This window comes from Setaria italica, chromosome V, assembly GCF_000263155.2.
Source record: "Setaria italica strain Yugu1 chromosome V, Setaria_italica_v2.0, whole genome shotgun sequence".
Taxonomy (NCBI): domain Eukaryota; kingdom Viridiplantae; phylum Streptophyta; class Magnoliopsida; order Poales; family Poaceae; genus Setaria; species Setaria italica.
Genome location: NC_028454.1, coordinates 39,805,547 through 39,825,227, shown reverse-complemented (window position 1 = coordinate 39,825,227; position 19,681 = coordinate 39,805,547). Strand labels below are relative to the sequence as shown.

Below are 19,681 nucleotides of genomic sequence, written 5' to 3'. Positions count from 1 at the left end.
TCGCCACCGTTGCGGCCCGGGCGAGGAGGTTCAACGCACCTGGATAGGATAGGATAGCCGGGCAGGCCGGCAGCGGCGGGCTGATGCTGATCCATTGGGCACGTGCTGAATCTGAATGGCGGCAACTTCCTTTTGCAGAAAAAGAGGAGATGTACCTACCTTCTTCTTTTTTTTTTTTTTGAAGAAACGAGATGAACCTACCTTGTACTGTCTACTGGCTGTCTGGCGGCCTGTCTGCAATTAAACTAAGTGGACGCATGGGGACGACGACTCGTATGAACGTCCAGGGTTGGATTGCAAATTATGCAGATGCTTTGTGAATTTTTAATATTCCAAGCATATCCTGCGTTGTCGACAGGCAGAGAGGCGCCTGTATCTGAAATGGTCTGTGGATGGAAACAGTTCATCGACAGAGCATCATCGATCCTAATCGCATTGATATCATAACGGAAACCAAAAAAAAAAAACACGGCTTACATCACCCGCATTTAAATTTTAGGCACCTGTCCACCGGGAGAATGGATGGAGCATCGTCACGCTTGGACTGGGTATTCGTAATCCCTTGGCCAGAATTTCAAGAGCTTGTCACGGCTGTGGCATCACCCGTGATCTGAATTTGTCAATGCAGATCAAATTACTTTCTTTTTCTTCCACGGACCCGATGCAGAAACCCCAACGCCCACTGCCCGACCGAATCCTCCTCAAAACTACCGAGAAATTCCCCACACGTGTCGCTCCGTCGCAGAACAACAACAGCAACGGCACGATCCCCACGTGGCGCAGACCGTCGATGGAGACGGCTCCGGCGACAGGAGGCGCCGCAGCCACCTCCAGATGCACACCGTGCAAAAGGAGTCAGAGACATGGGGGGGTTGTCACGGCGACCCCGGCGTCCCATTCGCCGAGATCGGCAGATTATTTTCCGCGCGGAAAATCTCCCGACCCGCCCCGCTAATCTTTTGACCCTGGCTTGCCGTTGGCGCCGTCGCCGGCCAGTCGGCCACCAACGCCGAACAGGGTCAGAGCCTTTTCCACGCGGGGAACCTTCGCGGCAGCCTCGGGCATCCTCATCCCAAGCCCACGAGGCTGGGGCAAGAGGGGAAGGGGGGCGCGAGCTGGGCCGCAGTGCGCAGCCCATATAAACGCGCAACCGCCTTGGTCGCCAAGGAAGCAGCTCACGGGGCAACGAGGATTTATCTACCGGCTGCCAGCCAGCCGCCTTTCGAAACGAGGACGCGGTCTCTCTTCTGGAACCTGGTTCGAGAGCGCGCATCCAGCCAGAGCCAGCCAGCCAGCCGTTTGGGGTTGATTGCTTGGGGTTCGAGGAGGAGGAGGATGGCAATGATGGTGGCGGCGGAGGGGAGCGGGCGCAGGGACGCCGAGGCGGAGCTCAACCTGCCGCCGGGGTTCCGGTTCCACCCCACCGACGAGGAGCTCGTCATGCACTACCTCTGCCGGAGGGTCGCGCGGCAGCAGCTGCCCGTGCCCATCATCGCCGAGGTCGACCTCTACAAGTTCGATCCGTGGGATCTGCCTGGTGCGTGCCGCCCCTCTTCCTCTGCATCTTCCCTTGCTCTGCTTTCCTCTGTTTTTTTTTTCATTCGTTTTATCATGGATGGCTTCAAGGAAAAACTCTTCATCCTCTTAACTGTTTATGGATTCGTTCATTCATCCAAATCTTCCGAGAATCGAACCCAATGAATGGCGTTTCTGACCTCGGTGTGTCTTCTGTTCCTTCAGAGAAGGCGCTGTTCGGCCGCAAAGAGTGGTACTTCTTCACGCCGCGAGACCGCAAGTACCCGAACGGCTCGCGCCCCAACCGCGCCGCCGGGAGGGGGTACTGGAAGGCCACCGGCGCCGACAAGCCGATCACGCCCAAGGGCAGCGGCAGGGCGGCGGGCATCAAGAAGGCGCTCGTCTTCTACTCCGGCAAGGCGCCGAGGGGCGTCAAGACCGACTGGATCATGCACGAGTACCGCCTCGCCGACGCTGACCGCGCCCCGGGCAAGAAGGGGTCACAGAAGGTGCGCGGCCATGGGCCATCCCATTCCTTTACTCCGGTTGCATTCCATGGCGCTGCTCACGCCGCCGCGCATTCCCCGTTGGTACTGAATTGCTGACGTTTTTAGCTTCTTGCGTGCTTGCAGTTGGACGAGTGGGTGCTGTGCCGGCTGTACAACAAGAAGAAGAACTGGGAGAAGGTGAAGGTGGAGGAGCCGGAGGCGGCGCCGCATCACCACCACGCCGACTCCATGTCCGACAGCTTCCAGACGCACGACTCGGACATCGACAACGCCGCCGGCATGCAGAACAGCTTCGGGAGCATGCCGCAGGGGGTGCAGGCCATGAAGAACGGCATCGGCGCCGTGACGGTGAAGGAGGACAACGACTGGTTCACCGGCCTGAATCTGGATGATCTGCAGGCGCCTTACAACATGGTGCAGCTGGTGAATCCTAACCCGGTCCACCAGACGATGAATCTGGCAGCTGGTCAAGGCCATGGCTACTTCCAGTCGATGAGCTCGCCGTCGATGAAGATGTGGCAGACAATCTTGCCACCATTCTGAGAAGGGGAAAGACATGCTCTTGTAAATAAGGGGGGCAATAGGAGTGGCTAGACAGGACTAGAAAACAAGATTTAAAATTTGGAGGGTATGATTCTGCAAAACTGTTGCTGTAGGCCTGTAATGTTTATTCATTTGTTAGATCTATCTATGCATTTGGTAACCTGCAAAAAAACACCTACCGCCCTTTGCACTTCTCGAGAAAACTATGAAGTTACTCGTATTGTCATATGTTCAGTCTGAACTGAAATTTATCTTGGATGATTCTACAGAACATTTGGTCTTTATCTGATCTTCGTACAGCTATTTCAAGTTACTATGAAGTACACGAGTAAGATGAGACAGATGCACCATTCTAGTGTTTACTCTATCCTGAGACCATCCTATAATTTTGCAATGAGGGGACCTTGTTCCTTATCTTTCTAGTAGCTTTTGCATATGAGAGATGAAGGATATTGAACAACCAAATGTATTTCTGAAACCGGGATGGCCCATCCACTGTTCCATTCCTCCAACCAAACACAAATAATACTAGTGTTGTGACACTTGCAGCTAGATTAGACAGATACCATGAAAATGACATTGAACACAAACATGGACATAGGCGATAAGCCTGTTGAGTCGCACACAGGAAGTGATATCGTTTTCATCAAGAAAAATGCGTCATCTACCATTTACATAGTATAGTTTAAAGCAACTTGCATCTGGTTGCAAGATTACGCCAAATTCTGGAGTACATATCAGAAGTGTTCAGGCGTGCGAGAAGATATACACGTTAAAGAGACAGTTGCGATGGGCATTGGTATATCTCTAGGAATATGATAGAAAGGTCTTCAGACCGTACAAGGATAAGCTCTTTGACTTGGACCATGCTATCAGGAGTAGTATGATCTAAGCCGCCAGCTCCTAGGCATTATTTTAAGCCACAAGGTAGCAATCTAAAGGGTATCTGATAGATTAGATGTATTCAGATATCAAATGCTAGATGAGCCCTACCGTCAGAACGCATCCATACATAATCGCCATTGATTAATAGCAGGCTGGCGGCAACCACTCCCAGCTTCAAATCCAATGTGATCTTGTCGTCAGATTCTTCATGCGCACATGCAAAGAAGTAATGCCATCAGAAAGGTTGCAATGACTACAGCAGCTGCAATAGACCCGAGACAAAAGAAAAAAAAAATATATATATATATATAGACACACACACACACACACACACACATATATATAGTGGTGCATAATGTATCATCCAGAAGAACGAGATGACACAAAACTATGTATATGCAACGAGATGGATTTTAACTAAAGCACTTATATGATAAGCCAGTGGGCAGTGGGCTCTATATACTATGAAACTGCTGAAACTAAAACATCACAGTATGGAACATAAGAATAAGTTTTGAGTTTACACTTTCCAGCCATACGGAATGAGAGGAATGAACATGGTGGAAACTTGAAACTGCTTACCATTCAAGCCACAGGTAGGCTTCACAAGCAGTCCAGTAGAACAGCAGCTGGTTAGACACAGGCACACAGATATTAACCCCTTCTGCTTGTAAACAGAGACTCAAGATCAGTTGCCCTGGCAATGTTCTCAGTCAGCCCGTCAGCCCAATTCTGGTGGCAGCTCGGCCCACCCACTGCTGGTCTGCTGTCCTCCATGGAAGCTACCCGCCTAACGGATCTTTAGATGGTATCTGCAGCTTTGCTTGAAGCAACAATGTCAAAAATCTTCAGATCTTATTCACGAAAAAAAAAATCTTCAGATCAGAAAGCTATGTCAATCTGCTCTTTGCCTTTTCCATCTCATTTCCACTGATTTCATTTTCAAAATCACCTATTCACCTGCAATGCCCCTTCGATGTTAATGGAAGCATTCAGGTGGGCATGTGGCTCAGGAGAAGTTTTGTACACATATAATTGAGCATCTGGTCAGTACAGGATAAAAACATGATGCATAGAAATGCAAGTCTCATGCATCCACAAGAACATGGTTTTCCATTGTAATTCCAGTTTTTAACTTATCATTCAAGTGACAAATAACAAAGAAAAACATACAACAGTCCTAGTTTTCCATGCAGCCAAGTGTCTCCTCAAACTTATAGCAGTTCTTCAGGAATAACAATAGTTACCCTCCTATCCTGTTTCATTTCTTTTTATGGATCGCCTTTCAGAGCTAAGCTTAACCTTGTCACTTTCTGGGAAGTCTGAGAGACACCGAACCACCCTTAGAGCGAACCAATGCTGATGCCTTGGCAAGCTCTCTGCCTGCAAGCCAAGCCTGTATCATTTCTTCAGTCTTCTGCTCTGGTGCAAAACCCTTAGCTTTCATCTCTTCGTAATACTTTGCCGCCTCTTCTAGTCTTCCATTTAGGAATAATCCATGTATCAACACAATGTAGGCACTCCGATCAGGGCTCAGCCCATTTGCAGGCATTGCACTCCATAGCTTCTCCACACTCTCATGCTGCCTCCATCGGCAGAATTTCCTGATCAACATAATGTAAGTGTCCATCTCTGGCTCACAGCGTAACTCTTTCATCTTATCTAATAGATCAAACACCTCAATGGGGTCCCTGGCCACATTAAGCAACGCATGAAAGGTCCTCACTGAAGGAGACAACCCCCTTCGTAACATAGCATCAAACAATTCCATTGCCTCCTGAACCCGACGAGCCTTGCAAAGAGGCCCAATAAGAGAGTTAAAAGTGGCTGTGTCCGGGGCAACCTTCTTCTCCTCCATGGTCCGGACAAGCATCTTTGCCTCGTCCACACAACGTCCCTTTGCTAGCGCAAACACAACTGCATTGTATACTTTCCGATCTGGTGCGATGCCAGCCTCCTTCATACGGTTAAAGAGCTTCATAACAGAATCCAAACTCCCAGTCTTTGAGAAGCATGAGATCATGCTCCCATACGACACAACATCTCTGTCAATGCCCAAATTCTGCATGGCGCTCCAAAACCTCTTTGCCTCCCGAACACTGCAAACAATGTTGCACCAACCATTGAGCACAATGTTGAAGCTCCTGGTCTCGAAGGGGAACTCCTTCTGGCTGGACATGAGCAGGTGCTCCGCATCCTGCATGTTCTTGTACCGGCAAAGCGCACTCAGGAGGCCATGGAATTCGGCGACGCCAGGATGGAATCCAAAGCTCGGCAGCGCGCGGAACGAGGCGACGGCGCCGGCAACGTCATGCGCGGCGCAGTGGCGCCTGATGAGGAGGAGCACCGCGGCCGGGGAGACCGTCGACGCGCGGCGCATTTCGTCGAGCAGGGCGCGCGCGTCGTCGAAGCGGCGGTGCTTGGCGAGGATGGCGAGCATGGAGTGGGACGCGCGCCGCCCCGGCGCGTACCCGGGCTGCGCCGCTGCCCACCGGAACGTGGCGTGCGCGGCGGCGCAGCTGTTGCGGAGGCGCGCCAGCGCGGCCACCACGAGCGGCTCGGACGCCTCGGCGCCGCACCGGTCGAGGGCCCGCGCGGCGTCCGCCGCATTGGAGGCCTTGGCCTCGGCTGCCACGACGACGGCGTCCACCCCTCGGGCGACGTCGGGTGGGAGCTGCTGCTGGTGGTGGTCCGGGAAGGAGAAGGGGTCATCCTCGCCGCCGCTACCGCCGTCTGCGACGAGGTCTCCGGAAGAACTGGCAAGGCGCGAGGCACCGATGAGGACAGGGCTTAACGGCTTGGGCAATCCGGTGGAGGCGGCGGAGAGTGGGAACGCTCTCGCGAGGACCCTGCGCAACATCGAGGAGGAGCCAGCCGCCGCCCGCCGGTTAATGAGTTGCGCCGTGTCAGGCTACTGCTATGGCAATTGTTATGAAGGAGAACGTCCCTTGTTGGAGAAGCCCCAAACTAACTTCCGCTAGGGCTCGGGAAGAAGCCTAGAGGACTGCTGCCTCCATGACATGGTTCTCTCCGTCCCACCTCTTGGGGCAACGATGGCCAACGTTCCGTCCCGGCGCCACCCTCACCTGCACAGACTAATCGCCCTCCTCTTCAGGCACCAAGACGAGAGGCGCCAGCTCTTCCAAGTCCACGCCCAGCTCGTTGCCCACCAGGTGTTCGACCAAAGTCCCGCACCGTGGCGCCCCCTCCTCAAGGCCTACTCCCACGGCCCTTTTCCCCAGGAGGCCCTGCACCTCTTCAGGCACGCCCGTATACACCTGGCTGACGACACATTTGCCTATGCATTCGCGCTCAAGGCTTGCGCAGGTGTAGGGTGGCCACGAGCCGGCGCCCAGCTCCACGGGCTTGTGATCAGGAAGGGGTTTGAGTTCCATGTCTATGTGCATACTTCCCTTGTCAATGCATATGTTGCATGTGGGGGTTTGGTGGAAGCGCGGAGGGCGTTCAATGAAATGCCCACAAAGAATGCAGTCACTTGGAACGTGATGATCACTGGATTTGCTGGGTGGGGTGAGGTTGAGTATGCAAGGACTCTGTTTGAGCATATGCCCTGCAGGAATGTTGTCTCGTGGACTGGACTGATTGATGGATATACACGTGCTCGTCTTTATGTGGAGGCTGTTGCTCTCTTCTGCCACATGATGGCAGCAGGCATTAGCCCGAGTGAGATAACTGTTTTAGCAGTTATTCCTGCAATATCTAATCTTGGAGGGATCCTTATGGGTGAGATGCTGCATTGCTATTGTGAGAAGAAGGGTCTCGTGTCAGATGTCCGGATTGGGAATTCACTCATAGACCTGTATGCTAAGATTGGCTCTGTGCAAAACTCATTAAAGGTGTTCAATGAAATGCTGGATAGAAGAAACTTGGTGTCATGGACATCGGTAATTTCATGTTTTGCAATGCATGGGCTGTCAATTGAGGCAGTTGAGCTGTTTGCAGAGATGAGAAGAGCAGGGATTAGACCCAACAGAGTCACTTTCTTGAGTGTCATCAATGCTTGCAGCCATGGGGGGTTGGTGGAGCAAGGATTAGCATTTTTCAAAAGCATGGTTTATGAGTACAATATAAATCCAGAGGTCAAGCATTTTGGGTGCATGATAGACATGCTAGGTAGGGCTGGACGGTTGAGTGAGACTGAGCAAATAATAGAGGGGTTGCCTGTGGAGGTTAATGTAGTGGTGTGGAGGACACTGTTGGGTTGTTGCAGTAAGTATGGAGAAGTTGAGATGGGGCAGAGGGCGGTAAAGAAGATACTGAGCTTAGAAAGAGAATCCGGTGGTGATTTTGCGGTGTTGTCTAATATGCTTAATGAGATTGGTTGGTTTAGTGATGCTGAACAAGCACGAAAGCTAGTTGATGAGAGGAAAGCTGTTAAGGTTCCCGGGCTTGCTTTGGTTGGTGAAATTAGGTAAATCTTGGAAAGGAGCTCTCTCAAATTTTGTTGCAGCTTTACCACTTTAACTGTCTCCCTGTAGTATGCCAACTTTCATTAGATCTACTGACCTAATGTGGGTTATTGCACTCTGTTAGCGTTTTTATCTTCCACGCAAAGACACATTTTTTTCTTGGCTGCTAAATTTATTGTTACAAATTATATGACCACAATCCCACATTTGACCTCAGTCCTCTCCTTGTGCCTTTCTCACCTTCTTTTCTTTTTTGTGTCCTGATACAAAGCCTTAAAGGCATGCTGTATTTGTATTTGTTCACTAGTCTGATTCCTTGCAGGACACAGGTGAACTGAATGACATGTCCAGTACTCCAGTTCTTTCTCCTCTTTAACTGGCTCGTATTGAAATGATAGAAACAGTAAAGAAGCTTCATCATCATCTCATTGTTTCTGGCCTGCACAGCTGTCAATATGCAATGTTCAAGGTTATCACCAAAAGATGCCATCGTTTTCTACAAGAAAGCTCAGGAAGAAGGTATGAAGCCAGACAGCCGGAATTTCCTTTCGTATTGAAGGCTTGTGCAAAAACTTGTGCTCACAAGTCACAAGGAAGGCAAACGGCACAACCATGTTCTAAAACTTGGATATCTTCTGGGCATTTTTGTTTCCAATTTGCTGATTCATGTATATGTTGTTTGCAGTGATATGGTTTGTGTAAGATCGTCTTTGATGAGATGCTAGTTAAGGATGTCGTGTCCTGGAATATCTTGATCAGTGGATACAGCAAGCACAATAGACTAAAAGAGGTTCTGGAATATCCAAGTTAATGCAGGATGAAGAAGTGCAAGCTGATAAGGTTTCAATGGTCAAGGTGATTTCAGCTTGCACTCTTCTAGGAGACTGGAGCGGTGGATTGCATGGTTAGGTACATAGAGCGTTATTTTATTGAGGTGGGTGTGTACTTGGGAAACACTTTGATCGATTACTATGGTAAAAGTGGGCAGGTGCAATCAGCTGAGAAGGTGTTCTTTCACATGAAGGATAAGAACACCATGATACTAAAAGCAATGATCACCACATATGCAAAAGGTGGGAATTTGGTCTCAGCGAAGAAAATATTCGTTGAAAATATATAATCAAATTCCTGACAGAGATTTGATGTCATGGAGTTCTATGATATGCGCATACTAGCAGCCTCTCAGGCTAGTCACTTCTCTGATGCTTTGGATCTCTTCAGGCAGATGCAGAGAGCGAAGATGAAACCAGATGCTGTTGTGATTGCCAATGTACTCTCCGCTTGCACACGCTTGGGTGCACTTGTTCTGGGTGAGTGGATTCATGACTATGTGAGGAGAAACAATATCAAAGCTGACATCATTATGCAGAACTCTCTGATTGATGTATAACGTGCAGGAGGCATTACAAGTATTCGGAGAAAATAAAGAAAAGGACATCCTGTCGTGGAACTCAATCATACTAGGCCTAGCAAACAATGGGTTTGAAGATGATGCACTGAACATTTTTCACGGTATGCTTGCTCAAGGTCTCACACCAAATGAGGTTACATTCCTTGGTGTGCTGATCACCTATGCTAACAGGCAACTAGTTCGGGATGGTCTTAACCACTTTGAAAGCACGAAATCGGTTCACAATTTGGAACCACAGGTGAAGCATTGCAGGTGCATCATCAATCTCCTCGGCCATGCTGGTCAGCTGGAGGAAGCACTGAGAGTCATCATTAAGAGACCCATTGCCCTTGGCTCTGTGGTTTCGAAAATACTGCTGGGAGCGTGCAAGACACATGGTGTCATGGTGATGTAGCTATTGGTGAGGTGGTCACCAAGAAGCTCAGATGGATGGAGGGAAGCCATTAACGCCAAGAGATGGGTGGCTGATACTGCTGTGACGAAATCACCGGCTTACAGTGTTATTGACCCAGCTAGCTCGAGGAATAGCTAGGTTGCATATTATTGTCGTGTCTGTAAATTTATGAGGGCAGTATTGCCCGTGTTGCAGCGCTGTTTAACTCAGTAGTCAGTTCATGTTACATGATCAGTTCATTACATTTGAATACATAGCATGTCCCCCAAGTCATCAAATTCGTCGACTAAGTTAATAACCTAGTTTTCTTTCCCCAAAATCGTTTGCTGCATACCATCAGGCAGTGCTTACATCTGTTTCAACAAAAACGTAGGCCAATTCGTGTGTAATGTTCCGGTTAACGAGCAAACTAGAATAATAGTGAAATGACTGCCTTCAGCACGAAAACAATCCGATCGGTTGGAAGCTGGAACACATAGATCATGCAAAATCATTCGCTTATCACATGTTGGCAATCGATGACAAAACTTGCTGAACAATAATTAACAAAGATAAGTGCTAATGTAAATCAACTCCCGAAACAATCCAAAACATTCAGGACACGCCAATCTCATTGGAAAGGTGACAACAACTGAAACGAGACTAACTTGACCAAGGTCTAAAGATAGTATCGGAGGGTAGGCTAGTTGACAGTACTAGTATGTCTATGATATTCAGCGCTTCCCACCGCCACCGCCGATCTTCGGGCCTTTAGGACCCTTCTGTGCAGCACCACCCTTGGATTGTGTCTTCTGAGATTTCGCCACCTCAGCCTTCTTGGCCTTCTTCTCATCCTTGGTCTTCTTAATGCGCTCCTTGATCTCACTGTAAATTTACGCATCAAATAAATACTGAGCAGGACCATGGAAAAATACAAGTTACAGTAAGCAAAATAGTTTTCGTGCACAAGGACTAAAACAATGTGGCAGAAGGAGGATAAATAACAGCAGTATCAGCTTTACTAGTTCAAAATTCATATACCAGAATATAATAAATTTAAGGAATAGCTCTGCGGAAAGATGGAAAACATACCGCAGAGCAGCCTCTCTAGCAGCATCACGAACTTCAGGCTTCTCACTTCTCTTCTTTTGGATAACTTCCAAAGTGGCACCAACAATTGAGCGTGAGTATGGCTTCTTGGTGGTGCGGCGCCTCTTCTTGACAGCTTCAGCGTGAATGTCCTGTAGTTACACATTTAATAACAGCATCATAAGGAATAAAACAACATGGCAGAAACCAATAGCATTTGTAGTCACCAATTGCTGCTAACTCAGCATTGTCGCACAGCCATCAAATAAAATTGACAACACCTCATTTTGGCAATCAAATGCATGTGGTGATCAACTGAAAACTCCAACAAGGGAAAATGCCAAATGACAAATGCCAGAGGTATTTCAAAATGCTGATTGCATTGCTTATGAAGCTTGTTACTGCTTCACACATCGAAGAACAAAAATCACCACAAAACCATAATCTTAATGATATTTTAGCAGTATAAAACTAGTTGGATCCATTGAATGCATATTACACGAATGGATCACAGCATGTACATAGGAGTATACAACTAAAATAAAATACCTTCTTGTGCTGCTTCCTGTACATAGCTGTCCAGGTAAGCTTTGCAGGCTTCAGACGGTTGTGGAAGTAGCGCTTGCATTTTGAGTTAGCGAAAAGGAAAACCTGCCAAAGGAAAAATAAAATAAATCTGTTAGATACACTTCCAACTGTTGGTAGTAAAGATCCCCCATTATCAGAAATAGCATACCTGGGAATCAGCACGAATGAACCTAATACCCTTCCCTGGATATATCTTCTGGCCACTAAAACGGCAAAGTTCAGTCCTGCAAACAAAGAAAAGGATTCTTGAGATCACTGTGGTCAAAATATAATAATGCTAAATTTGTTCCTAGTAATTAACAAAAACATAGGCTACTGTGCAATTTGTGTCGTCCAGAGATCATATAGTATTTAATTAGCAACAACGATGAAAAATACATTGCAACAATTTAATAAAAAGAATTAACTTACTTAAGAACCATCTTGTCGGTCTTAGGGAACTTTCACAAGCTCCTGCCTGGATGTCATAAGCAACAAACATGAGAATCACGACCTATGTTTAAAGAACAGAGCCAAAAAAAAAAGCAACTAAGACAGTACAGCAACTCTCCATGAACTGAAACAGTGAAAAGTTGCAAAATTCAGGATATCGACAGGTAATTATTGGGCGACTACTGGCAGTAAAAATACGAGTTAAAATATTTACTGCAAAGCGGGTTCCCTTGTCATTCTAGCACACAAAAAAAAGGCTATTATGCCATCCAAATAGATATAGCGCCTCAGTACATGTGCTCTGATTCAAATGAAACTAGTAAAATCAACAAGTTGTGACGACTATCTACACAAGAACACTAACCACCACAAGCCCATACACTAGGTGATTGTTGGTTAACTACTGACAGCAGAAACACAAAGCAGCAACTGTTGCAAACTGCGCATACATGCCTCTCTTGCATGATGATCATTAGGCCAGGAGCGAACCCAGCATAGGGCATGTACACCCGATAACTTTTGCAAACAAAACCGAAGCTATTAGGTAATAAATTGTAACTGGGCGGGATTCGGATGCAAATAGCTTATATTTGGGTTTGAGGTGCTCCGTTTCGCACAGCAGGAAGGGAAGAGAAGGGGAGGGCATACCTGGTGGGTGCTCGTCGCCGGCAAAGGGCCCTGTGGCAAATGGAGCAGCGCGCGGCGGCTGCTGGGGAACCGGGAGGGGAAAATAGAAGGGGTGCTAGGGTTGGGGCAACCCTTTATATGGCGGAGGCGTGGGATGGTGAGGGGGTGCGGGGCCTTAACGGGCTGTACACGCCGGGCAACCACAACTTCGCGGGGCATGCCCCTCTCGCCGGCCCGTTAGGCCCGACCTGTTCGGCCATGGACTTGGACCGTTTTGATGGACGATGGCAGCGAGTTGTTGACTCTCTCTCTTTTGTCGTTTTTTTTTCTTTCCTTTACACACTGCTACCTTTTTAATAATTATAGCTAGATAAAAAAAAGTTCATATCTGAAATTTAAACAAATGAATATATTCTGAATTTTTTTTTGATATTTTAATGAGATTTTTTACTTCAATATCCTTTACTTTTTTTTAATTGTGTTTCCTAATTTCCTCAAAAGGAATTTAAAAAATAGAAACAAATTATTTTTCCCCTTTCAATGGAAACATTAAGCACAAGTATATGTTCAGATTCAGAAGGCCATACATATCCTATACATATACGGTTTTATAAACGTACCTACATGGCTACATAAAAGATAAAACACACCATATCAATTATTGTGCTCTCCTCCAACAATTATCGTATTAGGTTGACCTTTTCGAGTTAGCAATTGACCCAAATGTTACGCACATAGCCATGGCATGACACTTTAGCGAATTATAAGCCAAGCGAACAATATTTTCAAAATATTCTCATCCCATTTCCATATTCGATATACATATTTGCATCGGAAGCTAACTAAACAGTGGAATCTAACATGATAATCAGACCAAAAAAATTGTAATTGAGCTAAAATTATAGAATTCCGTTAACAATGTACATAAACCAAATCGTCGTCCACTTTATTTCCCACGTCTTGAAGGTGAAGCCAAATACTATAACTAAGACTCATACCCAAATAAGCCACGAGCCATTTTCAGAAAGGGTAGGCATACTCTGCTTCATCCAAACCAGGAGGTAGAACACACTATAGTATCCGAATTTAACAAACAAATTCAATGAAAGAATACAAGAATATAACATGTGTACCTCAAACAAGCCAAAACTTCGATAAGTGTCATCCACGGGTTCAGTGTTGAAGGTATTAGTACAACACACATTCGTATAGGGTACACGTAACAAGCAAAATCCAGCAAACCCCTTGCCATTGCGGACAAAATTTTTACCTTACAGAAAACTTTCCTGAGCTTTTTTCATGGTTTCTATTTCTGATCACTGGTTTATTGTCACAATTTGGTGTCAAAGAATACACTGGTGTTATGCACCCAGTCATGATGCTTGAGTTTTCAGCTGGCATCTTTCTCCGGTTCAGAACTGACAATTGGCAGGTTCCTTCTGTATTGCGGAGATGTTAACCTCCTCTCCAATGGAGTCTTCCTCTTGCTCACCACGAATCTGTTCACCCCCTTCCTCATCGGCATTATCTCAGGGAAGTCCTCGTCTGGAATGTTGGCAAGCTCGGAGATGTCCTTTATCTGGGCTGCTCTCCTGAACCATCTCTCTGCCTTGGCTTCCTCAGACATGTCCAGAGGATCAGGATCCTTCACAGCAGATCCTTCTAAGCTTTTTCCAGTGTAATCTCTATTTGAGCTTCCTCCATAACCTGAGTTGTGAATTGTCTGATTAGGGTTCATGGAATCGCTGATGCTGGCAGCATTGCTATTGTCAGCAAATGAGTCACGCTGGTTATTGCTGTTACTACTGCTCCACGCACTGTGGCTGCTGTTGCTCCATGTTGCATTGTTGTTATAACTGTGACTGCTTCTCCAAGTATTGTTGTTATAGCTGCCATTGCCGTTCCAAGTACTGCTGCTGTTGCTATACGAAGTATTACCACTCCAAGCATTATTGTTGTTATAATGGTTGTTGCCGCTCCAAGCACTATCGTTGTTATAATTGCTGTTGCCAGTCCAAGCAGTGTTGCTGTTATTGTTCTCACTGCTCCAAGAATTGCTGTTGCTGTTATAACCTGAATTATAAGGTTGTTGTGCAGAGCTAGCTCCATTGTAAGTAGAGTCACCTCTGCTCTCCTTAAAGTTCCCATGGGAGTAGCCTGTGTTCCAAGTACCAGTATTTGCAGTATCACTAGGCCAAGATTGTGCCCCATGAGATTGTGAGTGATGCTGATAGTTGTTGCTTTGACCATAACCACCAGAACTTGAGTTTTGCTGAGAGTTATTTCTGTTCCAGTTCTCATTATCCACGTTGCCTTTGGGCTGACTACCCACCACTTGTGAAGTATTCGAGCTGTTTCCGTACTTTCCTGATGAAGCATTTGTTTCCAAGCGCTTTTCAGATGTTGGAGAACCTTCTGACACTATTCCTGTCGCTGCAGTATTCTCCACCGGCTTATCTTTCTTGGCAAAGTAATCAGGAGGAAATGGGACAAATGGGACAAAATCAGAATTGTCAGCATGCTCAAGTAAACTGCGCCTTTTGAACTGTGGTGATGTCAGCGAGCGGTCTTTCTTCTTACTAACTACAAACCGGTTTTCACCTTTCCTCATTGGCATAATCTCGGGTAAGTATTCATCAGAAGTCACACTTGGGACGTCATTTACGTCAAGTTCTCCAACTTTCTTGGACCATTTCTCAGCAGTATCTGATGATTCCATGCCATCTTGCCTCTCAGCTAAGGGCACTGTGCTATTTTCCATGGAACTGTCAACTTCTGCATTTATTTGGCCATCCAGATTTCCCTGTCCATTATTACTCTGTGGTTGAGCAAACATATCTGCAGGTAGGGGCACAAATGGAACAGGATCAATACTGCTAAGGTGGTCTGTTGATTTTTTCAGAGCATCTCCAGTTCCAGGTTGATTGTTTGAGGCTGCAGTAGGTTTTGAACGCCCAAGTATCCTGTCCAAAGTTTGACTGATCTTTGAGTCATCAGATGATGCAGCTTGAGGGCTATTGTTGCTGTACTGTGCATTTGCTAGCCTTCTTTCAAGTGGTGTTTTACGGGTGCTAACCACAAATTTATTCACCCCCTTGCGCATAGGCATAATCTCAGGAAAGTCCTCATCTTCTGCTAGACTACTTAGATCAGCAGAATCGTCGAGTTGAGAAACTTTGCTCAACCATCTTTCTGCCTTTTCATCATTTTCGGCAAGTTTTCTATCAATTTCAGATTTACCACCATTCGTTGCATTAAGAAGCTGTGCCACACCACCTAAACCAGAACCAGCAAATGAAGGGGTTGGTGGGATTGTTGCTGGTCTTTTGCACTCACATTTTAAGCACGACATATTCCTTCCATAATTGTAGAAATCACACCTTAGCAAAAGAACAAAATAAAGTCAGCTGTGTCAAAAGTTATATAAACTCCGAAAACTTAGCAATTAGCAAGTCAGATCTTACTGCGGGCATTCCCACTCTCCACCAGTCAGCAACTTCTTTGGCCGTTGCTCATTGCACTCAAGGCACCTAACATTTCTTGCAAAGTTCATGAAGCTACATCTGAAAGTTGCAAAGCATATTCACTTAAAGTTGAGTAGAAGGAAAAAAACATATTAGAGAAAAACAGGTTGAATGTTACAAGCTAGTGCAAGAGTAGTGACAGGTTGTACAAAAAGAAAGTGATCGTATAGGTGCAGAGTTGTGCAGCCTACTTTGCAACAATAGAACGAAACATCTAAGTACGCACTTATATACACCATATCTAGTAATAACAAATGATTAATGCGAAGGTTCACACAATGCAAGGCACAGAGCGAAGCACAACTGGAAAATATAAAGAAATAGAATGATAGAATTGGCACACCTTGTACAGATCCAGTCGCCTCGCTTCATTTCGATATTTTGCCCTGGAGGTCTGGAAAATCGTTCAGGTTGACTCAAGGAACTTGGTTTGGGAGTTGATTCCACAGTAAAACTTACTAACTCTGCCATGATATTTCTCACAGCTGAATCAATAAGTTCCTTGGCTTCTGAGAAGCTGTCGGAAGAACTGTATGTGTAACTTAACAGATATCGAATAATATCAACAGTTTCAGCTCTCTCTGAAACAATGACCTGGCAAAAATTTCACATGTTTAGTGTGTTGACCAGTAAGTACTTTCCATTCTCTCTGAACAAATTAAATTGTACGTCATAGTATGAAAATTCAACTTTATTAAAGTTGGATTTGAGGTAAATATAGCATTTCAATTGCAGACAACTGTCATACGAACTAGAAGGTGCAAGAAAAATTGTGGCAAAAATACGGAACTTTCTATTTGGATTTTTTTTTCACGGACTGGCCATGAATCGGTTATGCATCTCAGTGTCTCAATGAAAACATAGTGGTAGCACAGAAACCATACATCTACTCAGACAGTAACTAGAGCTCAGTAAGATCTTATTCCAGCAGACTGATGAACAATAGATGATTGAACTAAGATTTACTGCACCCAACCAATAATGAAGCAATGAGACCAACCAAGGAAATGGCAATTACTCACATCGGTTTCTTCCCCCGCGAGGTACCGCCGCAGCCGCTGTGCTGAAGACTCCCCATCCTTGAACAGAACAGGCGCGGCGTTGGCCACCAGGACCTCCACATCCTTCCTTGGAAGCGACCTGGACACACACCGGAATCAGTCAGCAACTATAAGACCCTCAGCCCCGCCAAAGCCCAATCAGCTAGCCGGCCAAGCCAATCGCTTCACCTGAGGAGGTCAGGCCGGTCACGCGCGAAGGCGAGGCAGGTGGAGACAGCGGCTTCTGCACTGTCCGACAGGTCGCATCCGGAAGCGAGGGCGAGCTCGTCGCCGAGGCTGGGGACGCGGGAGGCGTACCCGGCGGCGGCGAGGCGGTCGACGAGGCGGGACCACTCGGGGAAAGGAGCTCGGGGCGGGGGCGGAAAGGAGGACGAAGCGGCGGCCGCGGACGAGGTACAGAGGGTGCGTAGCGGGGAGCGTGAGGAGAGCAGGAGCAGGCGGCGTGAGGCCACGCACGGCGGGGTGAGGAAGAGCGCGGCGGCGGCGGTCGCGGGCCGCAGGCGGAGCGGGGAGGAGGTGAGGAGGAGGGACGAGAGGAGCTTGGAGGCGCCGCCCATGGCGCCGGAGCGGGAGAGGGAGAGGGAGGGTTTTGCACCTCCGCTCCCGGCTTCGGTATGGGGCGCAGCGGGCGGCCGGGTTTAGCCGGACGGCGATGGCGCGGCGGACGGAGGTTGGAGAGATTTTTTTTTTTTTTTGAGGAGCGGTTGGAGAGATAATATCTGGCTGTGATCGGACGGCTAGTATTCTGTGCCGGTAACGGGATGGCCGAGCTGGGCCTTTCGGCCTGTTGGCTGCGGCCCATGCTAGGCCCCCAGTTGTATTGTTCTTTTACAGGCTTACAGCCCATCTAGTTGTACATTGTGTGTGAACCAGGCCGGTCCTCCTTTTGTTGGAAATGGAATAATGCTTAATGGGCCAAGGTACAAACGCTCAAAAAGGGTGCCTATCGAAACACACTGACCCCCAGAATTCCCATCAAACTCATCTAAAAAGACCCTATAAAAAGGCGCCTATGGGTGCTACAACGATTAGCACATGGGTGCGGTACCGTAGGTTAACAGGATCTTTCAGCGGCGCAAGGGGCGGCCATGGCGCCATGCCCCTTGTGGAAATGAAACGAGGTCAGCGATATCGTGTGCCAAAAGGCCAAAAGGGTCGCGCCCCCGTGCCATTTTCAGACGATCCTTTTCCCCCCCGGAGGCCAATCGGCAACTGCCCGCCAGGATCCGGGATGACCGAGCGTCCACCACACCACCACGACCAAAGAGGCAGAGAGAACGTGCGGTCCGCGGTGTCGGCCGGCCGGCGGGCTCGTCGGCCACCGCGAGCCGTGCTGCCCGTACGCACGTCAGCCTGGATCTCACGGATTTCGGCGGATGTCAGGTCGCCGAGTTCGGGATCGTGTTCGTACGCAATCGTTTTGACGGAGATCTCCTCGTCGAGCGGCACAAAATTAAAGGCTGTCACCGTTAAACGTGTTAGCTTCGGCTGATGGTCACACACGCACACACTAGCTCAATGTGCGAGGAAAAGCATATTCCATCCCGACGGCGATGCTGGAGAGCTAGCTAGGTTAGGTACGTGCACTGCAGTGTGAAAAAGGAGGGCGCGGAACGTGGGATTCCTGAGTGGACTACACGATCTTTCCGTACGTACGTGTTCTCACTCTCATTTCTTCCATGCACGATCGGCCCCCCCTTTTTGCCGTGATCCAGCGGGGAACGTAACGTAACCCTCCCGCGTTGCAATCCGAATCGGAGCAACATCGTCATCCGGTGCGAGCGAGTGGGCATGCGCCTAGATAGAATACCTAACCGAGCCAACTGCTGCGTCACAGTTGGTTCGCAATGCACGAGCACGACGACGCCATCCTATTCCTATCGTATCCAATTGTTCACTTGCAAAAAGACAGCGCATTCTTCTTCTTCTTTTCTGCGAGTGCATGCAAGAGACAACGCATTCGACAGTCGACACAGACACACAGACCCAGGCCAGCAGAGTACCTCTCGGAGCACCGGATATACAGGAGCACAGATCCACATCCACCATCGCCGAGCACTACTGCATGTGAGCCTGAAGCTCGTGGACGCCCCTCATTGCGGCGTTGACCGGCGGCGAAAGATCCGGCGGGGGTGCGGGTGGTAGGTGCGCGCGCACGAACAGGGCCAAGTGCTCCAACGGTTGAGTGGAGTAGTGGACACATGGTAAGTGGACACATGGTAAGGGGTGTTTTGCTAAAATTTAGCACCTGTCATATCGTATGTTTGATAGTAATTAGGTATTAAATATAGTCTAATTATAAAATTAACTGCACAAATGGAGTCTAATTCGCGAAATGAATCTATTAAGCCTAATTAGTTCATGATTTGACAATGTGGTGCTGCGTAACCATTTGCTAATGATGGATTAATTAGCCTTAATAGATTCATCTCGCGAATTAGACTCCATCTGTGTAATTAGTTTTGTAATTAGCTTATATTTAGGCCCTATTTGGCATGGCTCCAACTCCGGGTGGAGCTGCTCCACTCCAGAACTCCACATGGAGCCAGCTCCGCTCCAAAACTCCAGAACTAAGGTGTTTGGCTAGATAGGTGCTCTCAGCTCCAAAAAAGATCGATTTCAGTGTGGATTGCCATTGTTGCCCCCCAATTAAGGCCCCACTTGTCATCCTCTCTATCCTATCTTCTTCTTCCC

At 47.7% G+C, this 19,681-nt stretch overlaps 5 protein-coding genes across 8 annotated transcripts; 2 read left to right on the top strand and 3 right to left on the bottom strand.

Moving 5' to 3' along the window:
- Positions 1–1,156: 1,156 nt before the first annotated feature.
- LOC101759759 (NAC domain-containing protein 68) lies at positions 1,157–2,838 on the top strand. The gene is made up of 3 exons (XM_004970305.2): positions 1,157–1,537; positions 1,741–2,024; positions 2,148–2,838. Exons 1-3 carry the CDS (start codon positions 1,336–1,338, stop codon positions 2,565–2,567), a joined length of 906 nt encoding a protein of 301 aa, XP_004970362.1. The 5' UTR covers positions 1,157–1,335; the 3' UTR covers positions 2,568–2,838.
- Positions 2,839–3,248: 410 nt separating this feature from the next.
- On the bottom strand, positions 3,249–6,350 carry LOC101760173 (pentatricopeptide repeat-containing protein At5g15010, mitochondrial). Its single transcript, XM_004970306.4, has 2 exons — positions 4,035–6,350; positions 3,249–3,656 (listed from the first exon to the last, which is right to left on the bottom strand). Exon 1 carries the CDS (start codon positions 6,310–6,312, stop codon positions 4,759–4,761), a length of 1,554 nt encoding a protein of 517 aa, XP_004970363.1. The 5' UTR covers positions 6,313–6,350; the 3' UTR covers positions 3,249–3,656; positions 4,035–4,758.
- A 90-nt stretch (positions 6,351–6,440) lies between these two features.
- On the top strand, positions 6,441–9,939 carry LOC101765585 (pentatricopeptide repeat-containing protein At1g09220, mitochondrial). 4 transcript variants are annotated; one of them, XM_022826851.1, is made up of 5 exons: positions 6,441–7,884; positions 8,205–8,401; positions 8,568–8,955; positions 9,104–9,192; positions 9,280–9,939. In XM_022826851.1, the coding sequence occupies exons 1-2, from the start codon at positions 6,473–6,475 to the stop codon at positions 8,218–8,220; spliced, it is 1,428 nt and encodes a 475-aa protein (XP_022682586.1). In that variant the 5' UTR covers positions 6,441–6,472; the 3' UTR covers positions 8,221–8,401; positions 8,568–8,955; positions 9,104–9,192; positions 9,280–9,939. The 4 variants fall into 4 exon arrangements, with proteins under 4 accessions (XP_022682586.1, XP_022682585.1, XP_022682584.1 ...); XM_022826850.1 differs by having other exon boundaries at positions 9,104–9,939; XM_022826849.1 differs by having other exon boundaries at positions 8,568–9,192.
- A 226-nt stretch (positions 9,940–10,165) lies between these two features.
- Positions 10,166–12,549, bottom strand: LOC101759354 (60S ribosomal protein L24). Its single transcript, XM_004970304.4, has 6 exons — positions 12,424–12,549; positions 11,755–11,800; positions 11,492–11,567; positions 11,305–11,406; positions 10,759–10,907; positions 10,166–10,551 (listed from the first exon to the last, which is right to left on the bottom strand). The coding sequence occupies exons 2-6, from the start codon at positions 11,763–11,765 to the stop codon at positions 10,401–10,403; spliced, it is 489 nt and encodes a 162-aa protein (XP_004970361.1). The 5' UTR covers positions 11,766–11,800; positions 12,424–12,549; the 3' UTR covers positions 10,166–10,400.
- Positions 12,550–13,425: 876 nt separating this feature from the next.
- LOC101758955 (zinc finger protein VAR3, chloroplastic) lies at positions 13,426–17,688 on the bottom strand. Its single transcript, XM_004970303.2, has 5 exons — positions 17,156–17,688; positions 16,949–17,066; positions 16,270–16,520; positions 15,867–15,965; positions 13,426–15,782 (listed from the first exon to the last, which is right to left on the bottom strand). The coding sequence occupies exons 1-5, from the start codon at positions 17,542–17,544 to the stop codon at positions 13,793–13,795; spliced, it is 2,847 nt and encodes a 948-aa protein (XP_004970360.1). The 5' UTR covers positions 17,545–17,688; the 3' UTR covers positions 13,426–13,792.
- Positions 17,689–19,681: the final 1,993 nt, after the last annotated feature.

Excerpts from the sequence above, each read along its gene's own strand:
- LOC101759759 (XM_004970305.2), top strand. The coding sequence starts at position 1,336 with ATGGCAATGATGGTGGCGGCGGAGGGGAGCGGGCGCAGGGACGCCGAG. Across the intron at positions 1,538-1,740 it reads CGATCCGTGGGATCTGCCTG|AGAAGGCGCTGTTCGGCCGC; the intron begins GTGCGTGCCGCC and ends CTGTTCCTTCAG. Across the intron at positions 2,025-2,147 it reads GCAAGAAGGGGTCACAGAAG|TTGGACGAGTGGGTGCTGTG; the intron begins GTGCGCGGCCAT and ends GCGTGCTTGCAG.
- LOC101760173 (XM_004970306.4), bottom strand. The coding sequence starts at position 6,312 with ATGTTGCGCAGGGTCCTCGCGAGAGCGTTCCCACTCTCCGCCGCCTCC.
- LOC101765585 (XM_022826851.1), top strand. The coding sequence starts at position 6,473 with ATGGTTCTCTCCGTCCCACCTCTTGGGGCAACGATGGCCAACGTTCCG.
- LOC101759354 (XM_004970304.4), bottom strand. Across the intron at positions 11,407-11,491 it reads TCATTCGTGCTGATTCCCAG|GTTTTCCTTTTCGCTAACTC; the intron begins GTATGCTATTTC and ends TTCCTTTGGCAG. Across the intron at positions 10,908-11,304 it reads ACAGGAAGCAGCACAAGAAG|GACATTCACGCTGAAGCTGT; the intron begins GTATTTTATTTT and ends GTGTAACTACAG.
- LOC101758955 (XM_004970303.2), bottom strand. The coding sequence starts at position 17,544 with ATGGGCGGCGCCTCCAAGCTCCTCTCGTCCCTCCTCCTCACCTCCTCC. Across the intron at positions 16,521-16,948 it reads TCGCGGGGGAAGAAACCGAT|GTCATTGTTTCAGAGAGAGC; the intron begins GTGAGTAATTGC and ends AATTTTTGCCAG. Across the intron at positions 15,783-15,866 it reads GGAGAGTGGGAATGCCCGCA|GTGTGATTTCTACAATTATG; the intron begins GTAAGATCTGAC and ends TCTTTTGCTAAG.